This window comes from Schistocerca americana, chromosome X (genome assembly GCF_021461395.2).
Source record: "Schistocerca americana isolate TAMUIC-IGC-003095 chromosome X, iqSchAmer2.1, whole genome shotgun sequence".
In the NCBI taxonomy this organism is placed as follows: domain Eukaryota; kingdom Metazoa; phylum Arthropoda; class Insecta; order Orthoptera; family Acrididae; genus Schistocerca; species Schistocerca americana.
The window spans coordinates 432,816,398-432,841,420 of record NC_060130.1 but is presented as its reverse complement, the minus strand read 5'-3'; the positions used below and the strand labels follow the sequence as shown (position 1 = coordinate 432,841,420).

General features: G+C 38.6%; 1 protein-coding gene across 2 annotated transcripts in view; it reads right to left on the bottom strand.

The window, feature by feature from the left end:
• Positions 1-25,023, bottom strand: part of LOC124556662 — a 79,796-nt gene that overhangs the window by 41,187 nt on the left and 13,586 nt on the right. For both annotated transcript variants that reach the window (XM_047130632.1, XM_047130633.1), the window contains exons 2-3: positions 18,929-19,030; positions 14,040-14,147 (exon numbers count right to left, since the gene is read on the bottom strand). In XM_047130632.1, the coding sequence (XP_046986588.1) occupies positions 14,040-14,147; positions 18,929-19,030 (210 nt within the window). The remainder of the gene's footprint in view (positions 1-14,039; positions 14,148-18,928; positions 19,031-25,023) is intronic.

Genomic DNA, 25,023 nt, shown 5'->3' with positions numbered 1-25,023 from the left:
TACCACTCAGACTGGAAAACAATAACACAGGGTGTCCCACAAGGTTTGATCCTCAGTCCAATTCTCTTTCTATTGTATGTCAATGACTTACCATAAAATATAAATTCACCATCCGTTCTGTTTGCTAATGACATGTCTGCCTTGACAGAAAGCAAAGAAACAGAAACGATTCCTTATAGAGTCACTGGTACATTAGACAAGCTAGAGTCATGGATCATGTTAAATGGTCTGAAGCTTAACATATCAAAAACAAACTTAATTCAATTCAGAACCAAACAGTGAAAAGACCAGGAAATTAGTATAATCATAAAAGTGAAGAATTAACAGAAGTACATTCTGCCAAATTTCTAGGTCTACACCTCAATAAGAATTTAAACTGGAACACACATATTGAGTATCTGTGCAGCAAACTGGGTAGCTTTGCATATGACATGCATATATTATCAAGTGCTACTAACATGTCCACTTGCAAAGTAGCATATCTAAGTTACTTTGAATCAGTGATAAGATATGGCATTATTTTCTGGGGGAGCTCCAATAATACATCTCGAGTACTGAAGCTCCAGAAGGAAATTATCAGAAATATGTGCACTACACAGCAAGGAGAATCATGTCGTCCATTATTACAGAAACTAAAAATTTTGATTGTCCCCTCCCTATACATATGCGAGGTAATGATATTTTTACACAACAAACCAGAATCGTTAATTAAAAACCAATCTGATCATCCATATTGTACAAGGAATAAAGATAATTTTATGCTTCCTGCCCGTAGATTGAAATTATATGCTCAGACCCCACAATATATGGGCATGAAACTCTACAACAAAATTGAAGGCAAAAACATTCTAAACATGGAGCTAGGGACACTAAAAAACAAGTTACATGACATTCTTATATACAAGTGTTATTACTCATTAGAAGAATTCATGGAAGATGAACTGATAATCTGAGCAGAATCCAACTGCAAATTAGCTTTATACTGGGGGGGGGGGGAATTGTCCATTATCAAGAAAGATATTTTACCTATGCTGGAAATAGAAGAAAATATAGATACTGCCACATAGACTAAATATCACACTCACTGGTGATACCGGACTCGAGAGTCCATTACCGCAGCAACGTATTTTTGCCATCTGTCCCTGTCTTGGGCTATTTCCTTCCATTCTCCTTCAATACCTAGGCTCCTCAAATCAGCCTTCACATTGTCCTCCCATCTATGCCTCGGTCTCCCCACAGTACATTTTCCCTCTAACTGCCCTACCAGTACTCTGCGTGCTGCCCTGCCCTCATCCATTCGAGCTACGTGACCCACCCATCGCAGCCTACGTGATTTAATAATACTGATTATGTCAGGGCTTGAATAGAGTTCGTGAACCTCTTTGTTATGCAGTTTTCGCCACTCTCCACTAATGTAATCCCTTTTTGCTCCAAAAATTTTCCTCAAAATTTTGTTTTCAAATACTCAAAATGGCTTTTCATTTTGCACAGTGAGAGACCAAGTCTCACACCCATACAGCATAACTGGTAGAATAATAGTTTTGTATATTCTAATCTTTAAATTCCTAGACAATTTCCATGATGAAAGTAATCTATTCAGTGAGAAGTAGCACGCATTTCCTGCCCGTAGTCTCTTCTTCAGTTTGGATTCAATCTCATTTCTCCAAGTGATGTCCACGCCTAGATATTTAAATGTGTTCACTTTTTCAAACTGCATGTCTCCAACTCTTAACATTTCCTGATCTACTGCTGTTGGCATTCTAGTAGTAACCAGGTATTTAGTTTTGTCTTCACTTATCCTTAATCCTACACCTTCACTTGTCTTGATTAACGCATTCGCATTTGCTGTTACAGATTATTTTCTATCACTAATGATGTTTAGATCATCTGCATACCCTAACATCTTAATATTTCTATTTAACTCCACACCCTCTGAATTATCTGGTGCCATTCGTACAATATATTCTAGGACTAAATTAAAAAGTAGTGGAGACAGGGCATCTCCCTGCTTAAATCCGTTCTTTATTACAAGTTCTTCTGACTCCAATTTCCCCACGCGTTCTCTACCTTTTGTGTTTTTCAAACTCACTTCTATAAGTCTAACATACTTCTTTGGTATTCCAAGTTCCAAAAGAATTCTGTACAGTTCTGATTGCAATACTGAATCATATGCTTTTGTAAAATCTATGAAAAGATTATGAACTGGTTTATTGTATTCCCATTTCTTTTCCAAAATTTGACACAGGGTGAATACTTGGTCTATAGTTGATCTGTTCCTCCGAAAGCCAGCTTGGTAGTCCCCAACAATTTCATCTACATATGGTGTAAGGCTGCTTAGCAGAATATTCGAGAAAATTTTGGAAAATACCGGTAATAGCAATATCCCTCTATAATTACTACAATCGAATTTGTCGCCCTTCTTAAAAATTGGGATCAGAATCGACTCCTGCCACTCTTCAGGTATCATCTCTGAACTCCATACTTTAGTTATCACTTTGTGAACTACTTCCATCAATTTCTGTCCCCCATTTTTAACTAATTCTGCAGTTATGCAATCTGATCCAGGTACTTTATGGTTTTTCAATTTGTTGATTGCATCTCTTACTTCCTTTAACACTGGCTCAGGTATCTGGGGTTCTGCTGTATGTATTTTGTACGCTTGCTCATTTCCTGCTACCTGGTGTACATTTAATAGATGCTCAAAATACGCCCTCCATTACTTAATATAGCACTGGGGTCTGTCAGTAGTACCCCCGCATCCCCTCAAAGTGCATTTGTCCTAGGCTTGAACCCCTTCCTATACCCATTTATGTCTAGGTAAAGTTCCCTAATGTTTTTTTTTTTAATTTTACTGTTTGTTTCCATTTTTTTGATTTGATTGTTCAAATAATCCCTCTTCTTTGCCCGTAGCCTACGACCAACTTCCCTTCTCATGTTCAAGAACTCCTCTCGTTTTCTGTCTCCCATTCTATCCCAGTCTAATCATGCTTTTCTCCTTTCCTCTAACAATTTCTTGCATTCCTCATCAAACAACAGTTTCCTCCTGTTCTTCTTAATTGTACCTATTGTGACCTTCTCTACCTCTTTGATATTATTCCTCACAGTGATCCACTGTTTATTTACATCCTCATCTTGATCTTTGTGTGTCCTGAGAGCATCAAACCTATTTGAAATTTCTATCATGTACCTTCTTCTAAAGTTTTCATCATTTAGCTTGTCAGTGTCGAACCTAACAAGTTCTGCATTGTGACACCTTGATGTTTCTGTGTATAGCCATTGGTGAACTTTGGCAACTACAAGAAAATGATCAGAATCGCAGTCTGCTCCCCTGAAAGTCCTAACATTTTCTATACTAGTGTGTCACCTCCGATCTACAAGAACATGATCAATTTGGTTTCGGGTGTGTCCATCCGGAGAGACCCAAGTTGCTTTATGAATGTCCTTCCTTTTGAAATATGTGCTCTCAATAGTCATATCTTTTGAAACATCAAAATTAACCACCCTTCTGCCATTATCATTTGAAATGTTATGCAAACTTTCTTTCCCAATTGTAGGCCGGAATGCTTCCTGCTTCCCTATCTTTGCATTAAAATCACCTATCCCACAGTTGATCTAGTTCTTCATAAAAGCCATCTTTAACAACCTCTTCAGTGCCCTCAGTTGGTGTGTGTACATTAATTACTACTAGTCTATTCCACCTGTCGGACAACACTATAACTGATAGTCGGTCACTAATGAACCTTATATCTCTGATTGTGTGAAGCACTTTTCTCTGTACTGCTAAACCTGTTCCGAAACTGTGAGCTTCTGCACCTCCATAGAAAAATGTATAGTTACCCCTCTTTATGCTATCCTCCCCCTGCCACTGAGTTTCTTGAATAGCTGTAATGTCTACATCATATCTATCTAATTTGTCTAATAGTGTCTGGAACATTCCTTGCTTGTTCAAACTTTTAACATTCCATGTTCCAAACCTGAAAGTTTCTTTCGCTCTTCGAAGCAGGTTCCACCCAGAGATCTGAATGGGAACCTAGTTTACCTCCGGAATATTTTACTTCAAAGGGACCCATGCCCATTAATGTTGGTGATTCTTGATGAATAGATTTGATAGTAAGAGAAGAAGAAACAGGGATGGTTCAACATAGACTAAATATAGTTTTAAAAATTAATATTAGATTTTAGTTTGTAATTTTTTATGTGTCTGCTGTACCATAATCACACGATTTGTAAGTGTATGTTATGAGATTAATAAATCACAATTCACAATAGGTAGTAAGGTATTCCGAGAGGTCATTGCCCTTGAGGATGTTTTATATATATGTAACAGATGCTCCTGTCTTCAGGGGCTTGAAGTATGGCTGGGATGATAAAACTGGTACAATAATAGATTACATACAAACTGATCCAAATGTAAGGACTGCAGTTAATGATGTCAAAGTCATTCAGGCTGAAGATCTGAGTTGACACCTTAGGCCATAAGCAGTTTGTGGTAGGTACAGTTCATGTAGTATATGGATGACAGAGTCAGATAAAAAAAACCTAAAAAGGTAAACCTAAGTGGAGTAGAAGCAGCAAAAAATTTACAGTCAGACAGTTAGCTGAAGATGAAAAAAGAAATGTAAAGAAGAAATGGTTACCAAAGTAACTCATGACTGAGATACAAAAGGCTGTGAAACATGATAAACAACAGAAGAACCAAAAGTGAATTTATTTAATTGGTCAAACTTCCCAGTGTTTACATGCTGAATCAGAAGACACAAATATTAGAGAAATTTGTTACTGAATTATAATGGGGGCAATACTTTCTTAAAATGTAATGGAGATAATACTGCAGTAGACGTTGAACTACTTGATCCTGATCCTGATAGCTTGATCTAGTTGAAAGTGGAGTAATTGGTGTCTGAAATGAAAAACAACATGTCTGCAGAATCAGTTGAGTTCAATGTGGCAATGGTTGAAGCACTTTGACACCTTGGGCACCAGTGACTGTACAGTGATCTAAATATAACTTGGAAAGAAAATTTAATAGCTAATGACTGGAAGCAGGGAGTCATAATTAAAAAGAGAGATAGGAAGATGTGCAACAACTACAGAGGTGATATTTCTTGGACTAAATGTCAGTGTGTTCTACCTTTGATACAAAATAAGAAAAGTTGATTAATCTACACTAGAGGCACAACAACACAGTTTCATACCTCAAGGATCAACAACTGACCTTTATTCTGCCACAATGTGCTATGAGAAGTACTGGGTGAAAAATGAGACGTATAACTGTTTATCTGGAATAGAGAAAGTTAGTAAGATGATTATATGATGAAATCAAGAGCATTACACAAGTCCAAAATGGAAGATCAGGTTGGTTCAGAACAGAAAGTGGACTCCAACAACGGTGTTTGTCTTCTGTTACTCCTTTTCATTGTCATAATGGGCAAAGTTTGAAAGTAGTCAAAAGGAAGGACTCAACAACTACACTGTGATGATTTGGACTGAGATCTAAAGGTAAGTACAAACTAAATCAGAACTTGGCCTTGAAGAATTCACAAAAATGTGTCTTAAAACCAGCAAAACCAATATGCAGATACTGAGTAGAAACTCTCCAACAGTCCATCTAAGAACTGGAGGTAATGAGACAAGTATGGTGGACAACTTTCAGTATTTGTGTATACTGTATTTTATGGATGATAAGATTCACTTTTCTTCAAAAAATTGCCTCCAAAATTCAGGTATGACTTATACTAAAAAATTAATATGAAAATGTCCAGTTCTTGATTTAAAATTTTTGCCACTCTTAAAAATGACCATATATTTGATGCCATGGGAAACTTATCTCTATCTGTCAACATTGGATTCAACTGGCAGCAACAGTGCACTGACACAACAAACATGAGTTGTGAGGATTCAAAAGCTTGCTAACACTGTCTCCCTCCCACCCTTCCATCACAAACCCAGAACATGGTCTAGCCTATGATTTAGGCTACAGTGCCAGTGAACAAGCTGTGTTTGTGTGAATAAATGTGTTTTCTATTTCAGAAGAGGGAATTTGTCTGAAAGCTTAATATTTTGGCAGCAGTTTTCATTGTACCTGTCTGCGATTCAACATATCCTCATTGTGGTGAGTACATTTAACTCTATGGTAACATTTATGGAACATAATTCTGTCATTGTATCCACCATCTTATGTAATCATTCACCACCAGCAGTTGCCATCTGCTATCCTGTATTTTACATATTTTCTTTAAAAAATCATTTTTAGCAAATGATGTAGCAAGTCTTATTTTTTTTTAAATTAAATATTCTACTTGTCTACTGTTTAATATTATATACATGTACGTAACATATTTCCACATCTTACAATCACTTTCAAACTTCTGCTAATTTTTTTATATAGATATCAAAACTTTTGAATGCATTTATGGACTAGAAAACCAGATAGAAGGAAATTCACCAGAAGAAATTGAATTTTTCATCAGAAGTATGAACTACCAATGTTTCATGAAATGCAAAACTTAAAGTGTTCGTTTAAGGCTATAGCGAGAACCACAGTCATGGGAGCGCTTGAGTTTGAGGGGGGCCCACCATGATCCCTGTCAAACTTTTTCCTTACTTAATGAGCAATCTTGTTTCCTGCTGAAAGAGAAAAAGAATTCTTCAAATTTACAGTGTTAGTAGGCACGATTCACACTACTTCTACTGTTGGGATCACCTTCACTGTTGATTCTACTTTTTCTTAAACTGGGCAGATTTGTTGAATACCATGGCAGTTGCTCTACACATCAACTGACGACACTACAGATTTTCATTTCTCTGACAGTTGGCCACCAGCCTGAATCTGTGAGCCAGTGGCATTTGAACAAAGGGCCCTAGTATTTTCGGTAACTTGATTCAGCACCTCAGTCTGGCATGAAGTATGAATACAGTCTGTGTGTCTATTTCTGGTGCTATCAGGACATACAGTTTTCTTATGCAAGAGTGCAGAATGGATCATAAGTACATGTTTTTTGCTTGAGTATCACGTCGTTTTTGGAAACCCAGCATCTACTATGTAGGAATCAACATGGATTCCGGAAACAGCGATCGTGTGAGACCCAACTCGCTTTATTTGTTCATGAGACCCAGAAAATATTAGATACAGGCTCCCAGGTAGATGCTATTTTTCTTGACTTCCGGAAGGCGTTCGATACAGTTCTGCACTGTCGCCTGATAAACAAAGTAAGAGCCTACGGAATATCAGACCAGCTGTGTGGCTGGATTGAAGAGTTTTTAGCAAACAGAACACAGCATGTTGTTACCAATGGAGAGACGTCTACAGACGTTAAAGTAACCTCTGGTGTGCCACAGGGGAGTGTTATGGGACCATTGCTTTTCACAATACATATAAATGACCTAGTAGATAGTGTCGGAAGTTCCATGTGGCTTTTCGCGGATGATGCTGTAGTATACAGAGAAGTTGCAGCATTAGAAAATTGTAGCGAAATGCAGGAAGATCTGCAGCAGATAGGCACTTGGTGCAGGGAGTGGCAACTTACCCTTAACATAGACAAATGTAATGTATTGCGAATACATAGAAAGAAGGATCCTTTATGGTATGATTATATGATAGCAGAACAAACACTGGTAGCAGTTACTTCTGTAAAATATCTGGGAGTATGCATGCGGAACGATTTGAAGTGGAATGATCATATAAAATTAATTGTTGGTAAGGCAGGTACCAGGTTGAGATTCATTGGGAGAGTCCTTAGAAAATGTAGTCCATCAACAAAGGAGGTGGCTTACAAAACACTCGTTCGACCTATACTTGAGTATTGCTCATCAGTGTGGTATCCATACCAGATCGGGTTGACGGAGGAGATAGAGAAGATCCAAAGAAGAGTGGTGCGTTTTGTCACAGGGTTATTTGGTAACCGTGATAGCGTTACGGAGACGTTTAACAAACTCAAGTGGCAGACTCTGCAAGAGAGGCGCTCTGCATTGCGGTGTAGCTTGCTCGCCAGGTTTCGAGAGGGTGTGTTTCTGGATGAGGTATCGAATATATTGCTTCCCCCTACTTATACCTCCCAAGGAGATCACGAATGTAAAATTAGAGAGATTAGAGCATGCACGGAGGCTTTCAGACAGTCGTTCTTCCCGCGAACCATACGCGACTGGAACAGGAAAGGGAGGTAATGACAGTGGCACGTAAAGTGCCCTGCACCACACACCGTTGGGTGGCTTGCGGAGTATAAATGTAGATGTAGATGTAGATGAAACATATCTGTGGAATCCAAAAGAGCAGATGCAGCAAAAGGGTGCATTAAATAATTTTTTTAACTGAAGTAACAGTGTTTCTGGGAATGCACAGTGTGGTGTAAAAAAAAAGTAATCTTTCTACAGCTTCATCAGCTGATAATGCTGAAGAATCATAAGTTTCATGCAAACAAGAACTAGTGGTTCATGAAGTTGTTACACTAGTGGAAATAGGTTATGATAGTGTTACTGCAGAAGAAAGTAGAGCAAGCCAAAAACACCACAAAGAAAGAAAATCATCTACAGAAGGTAACTGCCTTCAAGTTGTTGATGACATTAGTGATCCAGGAATCTGGCCAGATATTATAAACAACAAGTTTAGGATGAGATCAATTAAGGAAGATCTGCAAGACAGTGAAAAATGAAAAATTTCGTGTGGATAGTGAGACAAGAAGATGGTTTACTGTTTTTTCATTGCTTCCATCGTCTTCCAAATAACAGAAAAGTTAATTGAACATAGCTTGTACATTCTCAAATAAAAGATCCCGTATTTTGCTTTTGTTGCAAGTTATTCAATTTGAGTGCTGGCTCTCTCACAAGAAATAGGTTAAGAAGCTGACAAAGCTTGCAAAAATTATCTCTAAACATGAACTGTCCCACAGCCATATTACCAAAATGTGAAAGTGGAAATAGCTTCTGAAGAGAATTAAAAAATCAAAATTAATGGATCAGCCAACTCAAGATCAAATTGATCAGGAAGAAAGGAGGTGGAGATTTGTTTTGTGAAGATTATTTTCCACAGCATGTTCCCTCCCTGAAAGAAATCTTCCATTAGGAGGCAATCATAAAATGTTTAGAAACCCAGGTAATTGAATCTTCTTAGGGGGCTAAGCCTTGAAGACTGGTTGCTTTAAGTAGGGGCATACAAAATGAAATAATTACCATAACTTCTGATGAGATTGTAGCTATCATGATGAACATCATACTCAAAAATAAATAATATTCAATAATATTGGACCGTACAGCAGATTTGAATGACAAGGAGGAATTAAGCATAGTTTTAAGAGTGGTAGATGTGTTTTCCAAACCAGCTGCAATTGAAGAATATTTTTTGGCTTCTACAAAATAAATGAAACTACTGGAAAAGGTCTCACAGAATTGTTGCTTCAGATACTACATAGCTTGGCATTCTGCTTGCAGATTGTCAGAAACAATCTTATAACAGTGGAAGCAAGGGCAAAAAGAGTGGTCCTCAAGCTTGTATCATTGAAGAAAATCCAAGTGCTCATTATAAACTCTAAGGAGAAGAAGAAAAAAGGATGCACCATGAAGGAATTACCTGAATGGGACAATGGGATGGAAATCAGTGGATGTGATGTACATGTACAGACAAACAAATGATTACAGTTTCAGAGAAACTTAATGAGCTTTACAAATTGAGCAAGTCAGTAACAAGTTGGTCAACATCTGGCTTTTATGCAAGCAGTTATTCAGCTTGGCATTGATTGACAGAGTTATTGGATGTCCTCCTTAGGCATATCATCCCAAATTCTGTCCAACTGGTGCATTGGATTATCAAAATCCTGAGATGATTGGAGGGCTCTGACCATAATGCTTCAAATGTTCTCAACTGGAGAGAGATCCAGCAACCTCGCTGAACAAGATAGTGTTTGGTAAGAACGAAGACAAGTGGTAGAAACTCTCACTACATGCAGGCAGTATTATCTTCCTTAAATGTGAAATGAGGATGACTTGCCATGAAGAGCAACAAAATGGGACATAGAATATCATTCATATACTGCCTTCTATGGAAAGAAATGGCATCTCAGATTATCACTCCTGGCTATCAGGCTGTGTGGCAGGCAACAGTCAGGTTGGTAGCCCACCGCTCTTTGGGGCATCATCAGGCATGTCTTTAGCCTGGAATCTCACAGACTGGAGTAGAATTGTCTTCAGTGATGAGTGTCACTTCGAAATGAGCCCAGATGACCAGCAGAGATGTATCTGGAGAATCCCTGGACAGTGGTGGGATACCAACCTGACTGTCGCCCACCATACAGCCGACAACCAGGAATGGTGGTCTGAGGTGCCATTTCTTTCATATCAGGATCCCTTTGGTTGTAATTCACAGCACCCTAATAGCACAGTAGTAAATTGAGAATATTTTATGCCCCATTTGAATTCCCTTCATGAGAAGCCATTCTGGGCTTATATTTCAGCAAGATAATGCCTACCGGCATGCAGTGAGAGTTTCCACTGCTTGTATTCATGCTTGCCAAACCCTACTTTGGTAAGCAAGGTTACCAGATCTCTGCCCAATTGAAAATGCTTGAAGCATTATGGGCAGGGCCCTCCAACCATCTCAGGATTTTGAGAATCCAACATGCCAGCTGGACAGAATATGGCATTATATCCCTTAGGACGACATCCAACAACCATCAATCAGGGCCAAATTGAATAACTGCCTGCATAAGGTCCAGAGACTGGCCAAAATGTTATTGAGATGCCCAGTTTGTACAGTTTATTCTCTTGAATAAATTATGCAATTTTTCTTAAGTGTACTCATTGTAACTTTATTTACTGTATTACTTGTTGTGCTCATATTTCCCTTGTTTTAGTGTATATTTCCTGTATTTTTGTGCATTTTTAATACATAAATGCCTACATTTAACATGGAAAAGAAAAATTGGGGATCTAGCCAAGGGGCAGCACTGTTATGCCTACATTAGAAAAAATGATAAATGGACAGATTATGAAATCTACACTATCCTATTCTTAAAATCTGAGCTTAACACATTGCACTCCATATAAAAAAATCATTGAATTAAAATGCCCATGCTAAGTTGCGGGTATGCTAGTACTTAATAAACTGCTGGTCCATTTGCATGTAGATTCAGACAATCCTCAACCCATCATTTTCATCAAAACTGTTTGAACTGCACACATGCAGGCATTCACCACACATGTGCAGACATACACACTCATGCACAAACCCACCCACCCACCCACCCACCCACACACACACACACACACACACACACACACACACACACACACACACACACACACACACACACACACACTGTTTAAAAGTCCATAACTGGCAAACTAATTGACGAAGTTGTTTCATCTTTGGTAGTGTAATAGTTTGTAGTTTTGGCAATCGCCACACAAGCATTGTGTTGTGTTGTTTTGTTTTGTCAGATGACAGTCGCCAGATAGTGTTTTGTTCTTAGTTGCACTTAGTTACTTGAGTAAACATGGTTGGCGCAAGGCTTACATTTGATGAAAGGAAGTCAGTTTTGAAGTGGTATTTTAAGTACAAAAACATTAATGAGGTTCAATGGCAATGGTGAAATGAGTATCAAACAAAGCCACCGACATGCACCGCATTCGAGAGAAATTTGAAGTCAAAGGCTGTGTTAAAGATGTACACAAACAATGATCTGGACGACCTGTAACAGTAACAAGTCCAGCTAACTCCCATCGTGTGTTACAACAGTTCACTCGCTCACCACAGAAGTCTGTGAGACAGTGTGCCAGTGAAACTGGAGTGAGTTGATCAAGTGCTCGGCGAATTTTGAAGACAGCAAAGTGGAAGCGCTACATCCCATGATTGCTACATGCAATGAACGAGGATGACCCAGATCATAGAATGGAGTACTGCGAGTGGTTTACTAACATGGTGCACAACGATGAAGAGTTTGCAGAGATGATTGTGTGGTCTGAGGAGGTACAGTTCAAACTCAGTGGTACATTAAATCGCCAAAATTGCATCTAATGGACCACCAAAGATCCGAACGTCCACGTAGACAAAGCCATGAATTTTCCAGGAGTAAACGTGTGATGTGTGTTGTCTCACCGGGGCTTGATTGGGCCATTCTTCTTTGACGGCACAGCTACCGATGAGGTGTACCTTCAGAAGCTTCAGACTTCCATTTTACCAGCCATCCGAGACTTGTATGGAGATGGAAGAGTTTACTTTCAACAAGATGGTGCCCCAGCCCACTATCAAAATCACGTTATGGCGTATCTCGACGAAAATCTACCAGGAAGAAGGATAGGCCATAGAGGTGCTGTGGAGTATCCACCACGTTCCCCAGACCTAACTCCTCTGGACTTTTACCTGTGAGGAACACTAAAGGATGTCGTTTATCGACAAAAGCCATGCACATTGGATGAACTTCGAGAATCCATTGTACATTCATGTGCAAATATACAACTGAACACGTTGCAGTCAGTAGTTCGTGCTGCAGTTTGGCGACGTCGTTTGTGTGTGGATGTTAATGGTGACCATTTCGAACACCTACAGTGATATCTTTAAGTTGGATTTTAAGCTACACTTTCACCAAAAATGAGACAACTCCATCTATTAGTTTGCAAGTTATGGACTTTTCTGCTCCTCCTGAGCCATGCTGACTCAGGTGCCATGGCCAGCTGCACTACATTTTTCAGTTGAGAATTCATTGTGAGAACAGACTGGTTGAGACTTTCAACTGGGTTTAACTCTCTGGAGTTTGGTGGCCAGAGGAGGACAGTAAACTCATCCTGGGGCTTCACAAACCATGCTCATACACTGCTATCTTTATGACACATTGAACTGCCCTGATGGTAATGCCATCGTGCCAAGGAAAAACAAACTGCATGTAGGGGTAGACATGGTCCTCAGGAATAGATGCATACTTGTGTTGATCCATTATGTCTTCTAGCAGAATGAGATCACCCAGGGAATGTCACAAAAACATTACCCAGACCATAACACTGCTCCTCCAGCATGGAACCATCTGCTTTCAATTGTTTCATGCTGTACATGCCAATGGCCATCTGTCTGATGGAGCATAAAAAGTGGTTCATCTGTAAAGGTCACCTGTCATCACTCAGTGAACATCCAGTTGCAGTATTGGCAAGCAAATTCCAGTCTTCTTGTCCAATGAACAGCATTTGGCAAGGGTGCATCAACCACACACCTGCCGCAGAGGCTCATATACAGCAAGGTTCACTGATCAGTCTTTGAGGAGATGCTGTTGGTAGCACCTTGGTTCATCTATGTAATCTGTTGCTCAACAGCTGCATGTCTATTCACCTGTACACATCTACGCAGCTGTTGTTCACCCCTGTCATCTATGGCCTGGGGTGTAACATAGTTGCCTTGCTGCCAATCTTGGATAGTGTCATTTTGCCACACATAGGATACTTTAACCACAGTGGCATGCAAAAGGTTTACAAATGTAGCTGCTTCAGAAATGCTTCCATCCTTGGCCTGAAAGCCAATGATCATGCCCTTTTGGATATCAGATAAATTTCTCCGCTTCATTAAAATGCCTGCACTGTTTTCCATGTCTACCTGACACACTTTACATACCCTCCACTGCTTGTGCCACCACCTGTCATCTGTGAATGGTTATTTCACATTGATGTTGAACATAAGTAGTGGTCTCATTAATGTGACTGGACCATGTGTTTATATATTTTTCTTCAATTTACTCATTTACTCATTCTTTTGAAGTCCCATAAAAATGTAAAAGAGAGGTTCAGAATTATTTTTTCTTATTTGTTTAACTAGATGGCGATCACTTGTTTTTATTTTTCTGTCACTGGTTTCAGTTGCTATCTACAGCCATCTTCAGATTAGTTGTGCAGCACAAGAAGCCTTCTATCATAAATACACATGAAAGTTCTCAACTGAATCTGGCAATTGATTTACAAGTGAGTGTTGTCCAGTTAACTGAGTAAGAAAAAAATATTCATTTTTAAAATCAGAACATCCTCTGAAATGACAGTTGTGTCATATTTCACATTAAATCCGTAAGACATACCTTCACATAAAGGAAGCCATTAACTACACCATGCGGTCGATGGGCAGTTCCAGTAATCAGGTGCCACCCTTCTTCATTTGCCAAATTAAAATACACAGCATCAATTGCCTACAAAAACAGATTTGGTTACTGAAATTATTATAAAATGATCATTGGACAAATAAACTATGTATAATTAATGTTGTTGATACTATTAATGTTGCTAACGCTACTAATTATTTATTGAAAAGCAATAACCATTCATATCAGCTTCCCCAAAAAAGGTAATGTTCTGAACTTTAAGGATTCAAGTGATGTATAATTTACTAATACACAAATCACAAATTTCAGTACACAAATTTCCTTGCAATCATGAGAACATTTCCACAAATATTACAGACTTACAGACAGACACTTCTTTCTTGCCCTAAGAGGCTTGAAAGTAATTACAGTGAACAAAGAAAGTGTGACAAATGGTATGAATAGCTACAAACCTACTACAGATTTGTCCAATTAATCTTCAGTTTCAACAAAGAGCTGGTATCTATTAATATGAACCAGATATAATCTTAGTCACAAAACTGATTTTGAAATAATAATTCAAAATAGATACCAGTGCCTGGAAGTTTAAGAATAATTCAAATCTAGTGGGCACTAAATGACTAATAACAGTAATTGATTTGCTGAAAGCTTTTTATGTGGTTGATCATAAAAATCTCCTTAGTGAGATATGATGTTATGGCAATATAGACTTCACTATCAGAAAAACCTAGCTTAATGAAGCCCACAGATTGTCACCAGGAAACAGTTACTGAAGTTTTAGCCATTGAGATTATAACCTAATCTCTGGCTCACAAGGCTCAGTAATTTTTCCCTTCCATACTCTAATCATTTCAACATAAATGTTCATGTTCACATGATTATCATATCTTGCAACAATGCAAATAATAATAATGAATGTGAGTAGGTGAGAAAACAATGCACAGCTAATAATAGATATCTGGGAGACTGTCTAAATGAAATTTCACTGTAATTAGAACACAAATACTAATAAGTTTGTGGTAATTATCAACTAATTTAAACTTTTTATATCTAATGAATACATCACTCAAGAAATAAATAGTTTGGGGTCTTAATGTAATAAGTTTAAGTGAGAGACTGTAAGCATGAGGAACACTCAGGTTGTTGTTGTTGTTGTTGTCTTCAGTCCTGAGACTGGTTTGATGCAGCTCTCCATGCTACTCTACCCTGTGCAAGCTTCTTCATCTCCCAGTACTTACTGCAACCTACATCCTTCTGAATCTGCTTAGTGTATTCATATCTTGGTCTCCCTCTACAATTTTTACCCTCCACGGTGCCCTCCAATGCTAAATTTGTGATCCCTTGATGCCTCAGAACATGTCCTACCAACCAGTCCCTCTTTCTCGTCAAGTTGTGCCACAATCTCCTCTTCTCCCTGATTCTATTCAATACCTCCTCATTAGTCATGTGATCTACCCATCTAATCTTCAGCATTCTTCTGTAGCACCACATTTCAAAAGCTTCTATTCTCTTCCTGTCCAAACTATTTATCGACCATGTTTCACTTCCATACACTCCATACAAATAGTTTCAGAAACAACTTCCTGACACTTAAATCTATACTCGATGTTAACAAATTTCTCTTCTTCAGAAACGCTTTCCTTACCATTGCCAGTCTACATTTTATATCCTCTCTACTTCGACCATCATCAGTTATTTTGCTCCCCAAATAGCAAAACTCCTTTACTACTTTAAGTGTCTCATTTCCTAATCTAATTCCCTCAGCATCACCCAACTTAATTCGACTACATTCCATTATCCTCGTTTTGCTTTTGTTGATGTTCATCTTATATCCTCCTTTCAAGACACTGTCCATTCCATGCAACTGCTCTTCCAAGTCCTTTGCTGTCTCTGACAGAATTACAGTGTCATCGGCAAACCTCAACGTTTTTATTTCTTCTCCACAGACTTTAATACCTACTCTGAATTTTTCTTATGTTTCCTTTACTGCTTGCTCAATATATAGATTGAATAACATTGGGGACAGGCTACAATCCTGTCTCACTCCCTTCCCAACCGCTGCTTCCCCTTCATGCCCCTCGATTCTCACAACTGCCATCTGGTTTCTGTATGAATTGTAAATAGCCTTTCGCTCCCTGTATTTTACCCCTGCCACCTTTAGAATGTGAAAGAGAGTATTCCAATCAACATTGTCAAAAGCTTTCTCTAAGTCTACAAATGCTAGAAACGTAGGTTTGCCTTTTCTTGATCTTTCTTCTAAGATAAGTCGTAGGGTCAGTATTGCCTCACGTGTTCCAACATTTCTGTGGAATCCAAACTAATCTTTGCCGAGGTCGGCTTCTACCAGTTTTTCCATTCATCTGTAAAGAATTCGCGTTAGTATTTTGCAGCTGTGACTTATTAAACTGATAGTTTGCTGATTTTCACATCTGTCAACACTTGCTTTCTTTGGGATTGGAATTATTATATTCTTCTTGAAGTCTGAGGGTATTTTGCCTGTCTCATACATCTTGCTCACCAGATGGTAGAGTTTTGTCACGACTGGCTCTCCCAAGGCCGTCAGTAGTTCCAATGGAATGTTGTCTACTCCCGGGGCCTTGTTTCAACTCAGGTCTTTCAGTGCTCTGTCAAACTCTTCACGCAGTATTGTATTGCCCATTTCATCTTCATCTACATCCTCTTCCATTTCTATAATATTGTACATCGCCCTTGTATAGACCCTCTATATACTCCTTCCACCTTTCTGCTTTCCCTTCTTTGCTAAGAACTGGGTTTCCATCTGAGATTTTGATATTCATACAAGTAGCTCTATTTTCTCCAAAGGTCTCTTTAATTTTCCTGTAGGCAGTATCTATCTTATCCCTAGTGAGATAAGCCTCTACATCCTTACATTTGTCCTCTAGCCATCCCTGATTAGCCATTTTGGACTTCCTGTCAATCTCATTTTTGAGACGTTTGTATTCCCTTTTGCCTGCTTCATTTACTGTGTTTTTATATCTTCTCCTTTCATCAATTAAATTCAATATTTCTTCTGTTACCCAAGGATTTCTACTAGCCCTCGTCTTTCTACCTACTTGATCCTCTGCTGCCTTCACTACTTCATCCCTTAGAGCTACTCATTCTTCTACTGTATTTCTTTCCCCCATTCCTGTCAATTGTTCCCTTATGCTCTCCCTGAAACTCTGTACAACCTCTGGTTTAGTGAGTTTATCCAGGTCCCATCTCCTTAAATTCTCACCTTTTTGCAGTTTCTTCAGTTTTAATCTACAGTTCATAACCAATAGATTGTGGTCAGAGTCCACATCTACCCCTGGAAATGTCTTACAATTTAAAACCTGGTTCCTAAATCTCTGTCTTACCATTATATAATCTATCTGATACCTTCTAGTATCTCCAGGATTCTTCCATGTATACAACCTTCTTTTATGATTCTTGAACCAAGTGTTAGCTATGATTAAGTTATGCTCTGTGCAAAATTCTACCAGATGGCTTCCTCTTTCATTTCTCTCCCCCAATCCATATTCACCCACTATGTTTCCTTCTCTCCCTTTTCCTACTCTTAAATTCCAGTCACCCATGACTATTAAATTTTCGTCTCCCTTCACTACCTGAATAATTTCTTTTATCTCATCCTACATTTCATCAATTTCTTCATCATCTGCAGAGCTAGTTGGCATATAAACTTGTACTACTGTAGTAGGCATGGGCTTCGTGTCTATCTTGGCCACAATAACGCGTTCACTACGCTGTTTGTAGTAGCTTACCTGCACTCCTATTTTTTTTTATTCATTATTAAACCTACTCTTGCATTACCCCTATTTGATTTTGTATTTATAACCCTGTATTCACCTGACCAAAAGTCTTGTTCCTCCTGCCACCGAACTTCACTAATTCCCACTATATCTAACTTCAACTTATCCATTTCCCTTTTTAAATTTTCTAACCTACCTGCCCGATTAAGGGATATGACATTCCACGCTCCGATCTGTAGAACGCCAGTTTTCTTTCTCCTGATAACGACGTCTTCTTGAGTAGTCCCCACCCGGAGATCCGAATGGGGGACTATTTTACCTCCGGAATATTTTACCCAAGAGGACGCCATCATCATTTAACCATACAGGAAAGCTGCATGCCCTTGGGAAAAATTACGGCTGTAGTTTCCCCTTGCTTTCAGCCGTTCGCAGTACCAGCACAGCAAGGCTGTTTTGGTTAGTGTTGCAAGGCCAGATCAGTCAATCATCCAGACTGTTGCCCCTGCAACTACTGAAAAGGCTGCTGCCCCTCTTCAGGAACCACACGTTTGTCTGGTCTCTCAACAGATACCCCTATGTTGTGGTTGCACCTACGGTACGGCTATCTGTATCGCTGAGGCACGCAAGCCTCCCCACCAATGGCAAGGTCCATGGTTCATGGGGTAGGACACTCAGGTTATGGTTAGGATTTACGACACAGATGATAAATTGGAATTATTTTTAGACTTATTCTATTTAGATTTGCTGCGAAGATTAATAACTTTCTGCACACTTCTTTAGATTCACAAACCATGGGTTCTTCTCCCTGTTCATTTATTGTTTCATTTGTTCAACACTCCATTCTATGACTTGTGTGTTTCTTAACCATAATTAAATGCTATACCCACCAAATTTTTAAATGTTCATCCCCCTCTTTTTCTTTGTTAAGGTTTCAAAAATTGGAACACTAGTTCTGAAAGCTCAGGAATAGGAGCATGTAGTTGTTGACAGTAACACAACTCACCTGTCTATTGATAGTACCACTGATTTTATACATTTTGTTAATAAGGTGCAGTTTTTCTCGATCAATCTAATCAACATGTTACAATAAAGGTATTTTGCAAAACAGATGTATACCTTAGGATGTTGTGATAATGTCTGCATACAATCCATGCTTTCTGCTGATACCCTGGATTTAACACCATATCCAGCATCTGATTTCCACAGGATGTGTAAGAACTGAGGAAGTAACAAATTATTTGAGAAGCAGCACTATAAAAATAAAATTGAACAACTGAATATCAAATATACAGGGTGGTCCATTGATAGTGACTGGGCCAAATATCTCACGAAATAAGCATCAAACAAAAAAACTACCAAGAACGAAACTCGTCTAGCTAGAAGGAGGAAACCAGAGGGCACTATGGTTGGCCCGCTAGATGGCGCTGCCATAGGTCGAACGGATACCAACTGTGTTTTTTTAAGTAGGAGCCTCCATTTTTTATTACACATTCATGTAGTATGTAAAGAAATATGAATTTTTTTCTTGGACCACCTTTTTCGCTTTGTGATAGATGGCGCTGTAATAATCACAAACGTATAAGTATGTGGTATCACATATCATTCCACCAGTGTGGACAGTATTTGCTTCATGATACATTACCCATGTTAAAATGGACCATTTAACAATTGCGGAAAAGGTTGATATCGTGTTGATGTATGGCTACTGTGATCAAAATGCCCAACGGGCATGTGCTATATAAGCTCCTCGGTATCCTGGACGACATCATCCAAGTGTCCGGACCGTTCACCGGATAGTTACATTATTTAAGGAAACAGGAAGTGTTCAGCCACATGTGAAACATCAACCACGACCTGCGACAAATGATGATGCCCAAGTAGGTGCTTTAGCTGCTGTCACAGCTAATCCGCACTTCAGTAGCAGACAAACTGCGTGAGAATTGGGAATCTCAAAATCGTCGGTGTTGAGAATGCTACATCAACATCGATTGCACCCGTACCATATTTCTATCCACCAGTAATTGCATGGTGATGACTTTGAACATCATGTACAGTTCTGCCACTGGGCACAAGAGAAATTATGGGACGATGACAGATTTTTTGCACTTGTTCTATTTAGCTACGAAGCATCATTCACCAACAGCGGTAATGTAAACCGGCATAATATGCGCTATTGGGCAACGGAAAATCCATGATAGCTGTGACATGTGGAACATCAGCGATCTTGGTGGGTTAATGTATGGTGTGGCATTATGGGAGGATGGATAATTGGCCCTCATTTTATCAATGGCAATCTAAATGGTGCAATGTATGCTGATTGCCTACGTAATGTTCTACCAATGTTACTACAAGATGTTTCACAGCATGACAGAATGGCGATGTACTTCCAACATGATGGATGTCCTGCACATAGCTCATTTGCAGTTGAAGCAGTATTGAATAGCATATTTCATGACAGGTGGACAGGTGGATGGCCCAAACGTTCACTGGATCTGACATCCCCGTATTTCTTTCTGTGGGGAAAGTTGAAGGATATTTGCTATCATGATCCACTGACAACGGCTGACAACATGCGTCAGCACATTGTCAATGCATGTGCGAACATTACGGAAGGCAAACTACTTGCTGTTGAGAGGAATGTCGTTACATGTATTGCCAAATGCACTGAGATTGACGGACATCATTTTGAGCATTTATTGTATTAATGTGATATTTACAGGTATTCACGCTGTAACAGCATGCATTCTCAGAAATGATAAGTTCACAAAGGTACATGTATCACATGGGAACAACCAAAATAAAATGTTCAAACATACCTAAATTCTGTATTTTAATTTAAAAAAACCTACCTGTTACAAACTGTTCATCTAAAATTGTGAACCATATGTTTGTGACTATTATAGCGCCATCTATAACAAAGCGAAAAAAGTGGTCTAACTAAAAAATTCATATTTCTTTACGTACTACATCAATATGTAATAAAAAATGGGGTTTCCTATTTAAAAAAAAACGTGGTTGGTATCTGTTTGACCTACGGCAGTGCCATCTAGCGGGCCAACCATAGTGCCCTCTGGTTTCCCCCTTCAAGCTAGTCAAGTTTCGTTCTTTGTAGTTTTTTTGTTTGATGCTTATTTCAAGAGATATTTGGTCCAGCCACCATCAATGGACCACCCTGTATTTCATAAAAAGTTTATTTAAATTACAATTAATTCAAAATGTCTCGCAACTAGAGAAAAGACAAGGTTTGCTAATATGCACAAGAATTAGAAGAAATTAATGACAATGCACATTCTACTTCTATACTTGCATTTGTTGTCCACAAGCCACCATAAGGTGTGTGTTGGAGAGTACATTACATAACAGAATAAATTTTCCCACTTCTGTTTCACTTATAATAAGTAGACCAGAAGAATGATTGTCAATGGCCCTCTGCATAAAACTGAATTTATCTTATTTTGCCCTTTTGTTAATTATGTGTGACATATGTTTAAAGGAGCTATATGTCCAATCATACTTAGAATTCTTAGAGCAAGTATTTTTGTGAAACACAGCACACTTCTTAAAGTGCCCTGTAACAGAGCTTGCTAATTGTTTCTGTAGCACTTTCACATTGATAAAACAAACTGATGATGTATTGATCAATTTGTCTTTGAATTTTCTAAATCTCCCCTATTTATTGAGCTTGGCAATGGTCTCAGACTGATAAATAACACCATAAACTAGATCAAACAATGGTTTTTCATATAAATTCCTTGCAAATAAATTACACATCCTTACAACCTTTCTGATAAATTTCAATCTGACATCTTCCCTCTCGAAGCTAGATTCATGTGACCATTCCATCTTAATGTGCACTAGAGAGGTACTCCCAAATACTTGAAATTTATGACTGACTGCACTGACTGATTGTTTAGCCTTTGCACCAAAGTCTGATTATAGTCATGTTTTCAAGCACTCCATAATATCTTTACATTGGCATTTAAATCATTCAAGATCATAAACAAGACCACCACATTTCCTTGAAGTTCACAGGATGCTATTTTGACCTTTTATAATGCGTGAATGCATGCTAGGAACTCTTTGGTCCAATTTCACCTGTTTTAATATTACATAAACATATATTTCGTTTGATCAAAGCAGTGTGGAACTGAATCCTAAAATTTCTGGAAATAAATAAATGTGGTATCAACCAAAAATAAGCTATCTTCAATCTTCCTGGTCTCAATAATGAATATAGCAAGCTGGGTTTCACACAATTAAACCTTGTGGAATCTATGTATTTTTGTTGTTAATGATGGAGATGGGAAGAGGAGGTAAGCAGAACATTAAAATATCATGGTATGATATCATATTAGGCCAGAATGTGTTACTGGGGAGTTTTCCTAGGTGTTCGTATTCAGATCAACAATGCATCATAAGTGGTTTCTGCAGAACCTCCACCTCAGTGAAAAACTGGACTCACATAGGGTAAGTTCAGGTAAGAATATGTGTCTGGTAAGAGTACGCAGCAACATGTTCTCTACATTGGCAACACTGACCACCAACAACAAAAAACTACATTCAGTTATTGGTTCCATAGCAATGCCATCACATTTAATCTTGAAGAGCGTCATCAGATTTATCATTTGTAGCAGGTAAATATAAGTTTTTGTTCTAAATAATGTAATCTTTAAGTTGTATATCATAAGCAATAAGCACTATCTATGTATGCTCTAGAAAATACAATTACTTGCCAAAGGAATCACCATTCTGTGAGGATCAAACCATGGTATGACAAACAGCAGAACTAAGCAATGACTACTATTTGATATAGTTTTTTGAACTGTAAAGCACTTTGGTCAAGAGTACTTTGTAAGGTAGCAGGAAAAACCACACACATACACTTAAACCGCCCCCCCCCCCCATCTTCATTTCTAATGTTTACTAATCCAGGATGACCCATTAGGTAGACAGATGTGAGTGTTCTGTTTCAAGCTGCACATTCTAGAGTAGCCACAATTCAAGAAGCTGCAAAACCCTTCGAGACAATGGGAGTATTCCCATTCAATCCAGATGTCTTTGCAGCAGAAGACTTTGCTCTATCAGAAATCACTTAGACAGCCAAATTTCCAACAACTGAAGGAGACAAAGGCAGTTCATCAGAAGCCTAGGGATAAATGCTGCTCCTCAGTGACAAATAATTTGTCTGAGCAGTCACCAGAAAAAAACCAAGATTGTGACAGAAATGAAATTCAGAGAGCTGATGTACCAGCAGGTGTAGGCTTATCCAGTACTTATCCACTACTAAAATATGATCAACCCCCCCAAAAAAATCCAAGATTTTGTCTGGATCTCTGTATAAAAATGCATTGTTAAATAAACAAGCTAAACCAGGCAAGACCAAGCTGAGACAAAATACAGGTACCTACCATGTAGAATGTCTTGAGCTAATGTGGACTTAACTGCTCCATCATTTTCAGGAACAATCAGATCCAAACCCAAGGAGGGAATTTTTAAATTTTGAATTGCCCAGGGTGTGGTGAAGTCTAGAAGGAGCCTATCATGGAAGACTGTATTAGGTGTGATAATTGCTCCCAAAGATGGCATGAAGAGTGCACGGGCTATGAATGGCATGATGAATTTTCTTGTGATTTATGTTAGTGCATACTCTTTAACTACATGTCACTTACTCTTACTGGACAATGTGGTTAAAAGTTCAAACGAGCTATGTCTTCCATATGTTGACATTTAAGGTTGTTCCCAAATAAACCAGCAATAATTTGTTACATGAAAAGTTCGTTTTAACCTTCTCATCTACTAGATGTGAGTGGTTAAATGCTAAATGCATATTTTTTCCTGACTTTCCCATCATATCTTCCACACATTAGTACAGAGAAAACTTCATCTAATTGTACCCTAATAAAGTTTACTTATGAACATGGTGATAATGGGCACCACAGCTTTCACAGATATGAACTTTGTATGTAAAATGATAAAATGTAACCCTTATGCAATTCTTTGCCACTGACACTACAGTTTTTCACTGTGGCAGAGTTAGCTTGAAAATGCTCAAGTGAGCAAAATTATCTATTAGCACAAAATCATAAAATAAAGTATATACATGTGGTATCTGACTTTTGGACACCATTCATCATCCTGAAGCCGTACATATACATGATGAAATGAAGGAAATGAAATAATTTCTGACTCATCTGCAATTAGGTACTGAAATAATTTTACTGGTTGAAAGTGAAATTTGGTACCAGAGCAGTTCTTGAATCTGGATTTTCCACTTCTTGTGAATGGTTGCTTTGACTCCGTCACCTATATGGACATGTCTCCTGTCTGACACAAATTCTCATCTTATCGCTTATTACTGATGTAGTGTCCCCTGTCCTTCATACTTATTGCTTGCTGGCATTTGCTGAATTCTCACAAGAATTCAGCAGAAAGAGCACATTCACACTGAAGAGATCTAATAGGCATCAAGTCATGTATACATTTATATATGTGTAGTGTCTGTCCCTTTGGACATGTCCGAAAGAACAGAACATATAACAAGGGTGAGATAGCCGATAATCCTTTCAATGCCGCTGCACAAAAAAGCCCAAATTTCTACAAGAATCAGCGATCACTGCGAGTAATGAAGGTAATTGGTTGAGGTACTACATTAGAAGTGTGTCGATAAGTTGGGAATTTGGATCAGTCGGGGACCCCGGACAGCTGAGGTGGTCAAGACGGCCATTCATGAGAAACAGAAAAATCAGGTCGAGTTCAAGTTCAGCACAAATTTTCTACTTTCCCCGTTGATTTAATTCAGTGCCCACTAGCAGCTAATGTCATCATTCATTTGATTAACTGTCATAAAAAGGCTGCAGAATCAAAGATGGTGTCTGTTCTTTTGAACATGTCCAAAAGAACAGAAAACACATACACATAAATTACCTAATGATTATAACACCACTACAATTTGTTGTTGCTGCTGGATAAAATAAAAAATGCTGCCATGGCTTATGTAACAGACCATGGGAGTGGACCAGACCAGAACTGATCAAATACATGTACATCAGCAACTGTCTGCTGATACAACAAGACTTGATGCTATGGTGATGGGCAATGACACCACACACCAGGTGAGGGACTAGCAACATAGTAACAACGACACAGCAGAAAGACAGAGCCACTGTGGTTTGGTGACTTGATTACTCCATGCCCAAGTCACAGGCTCTGTT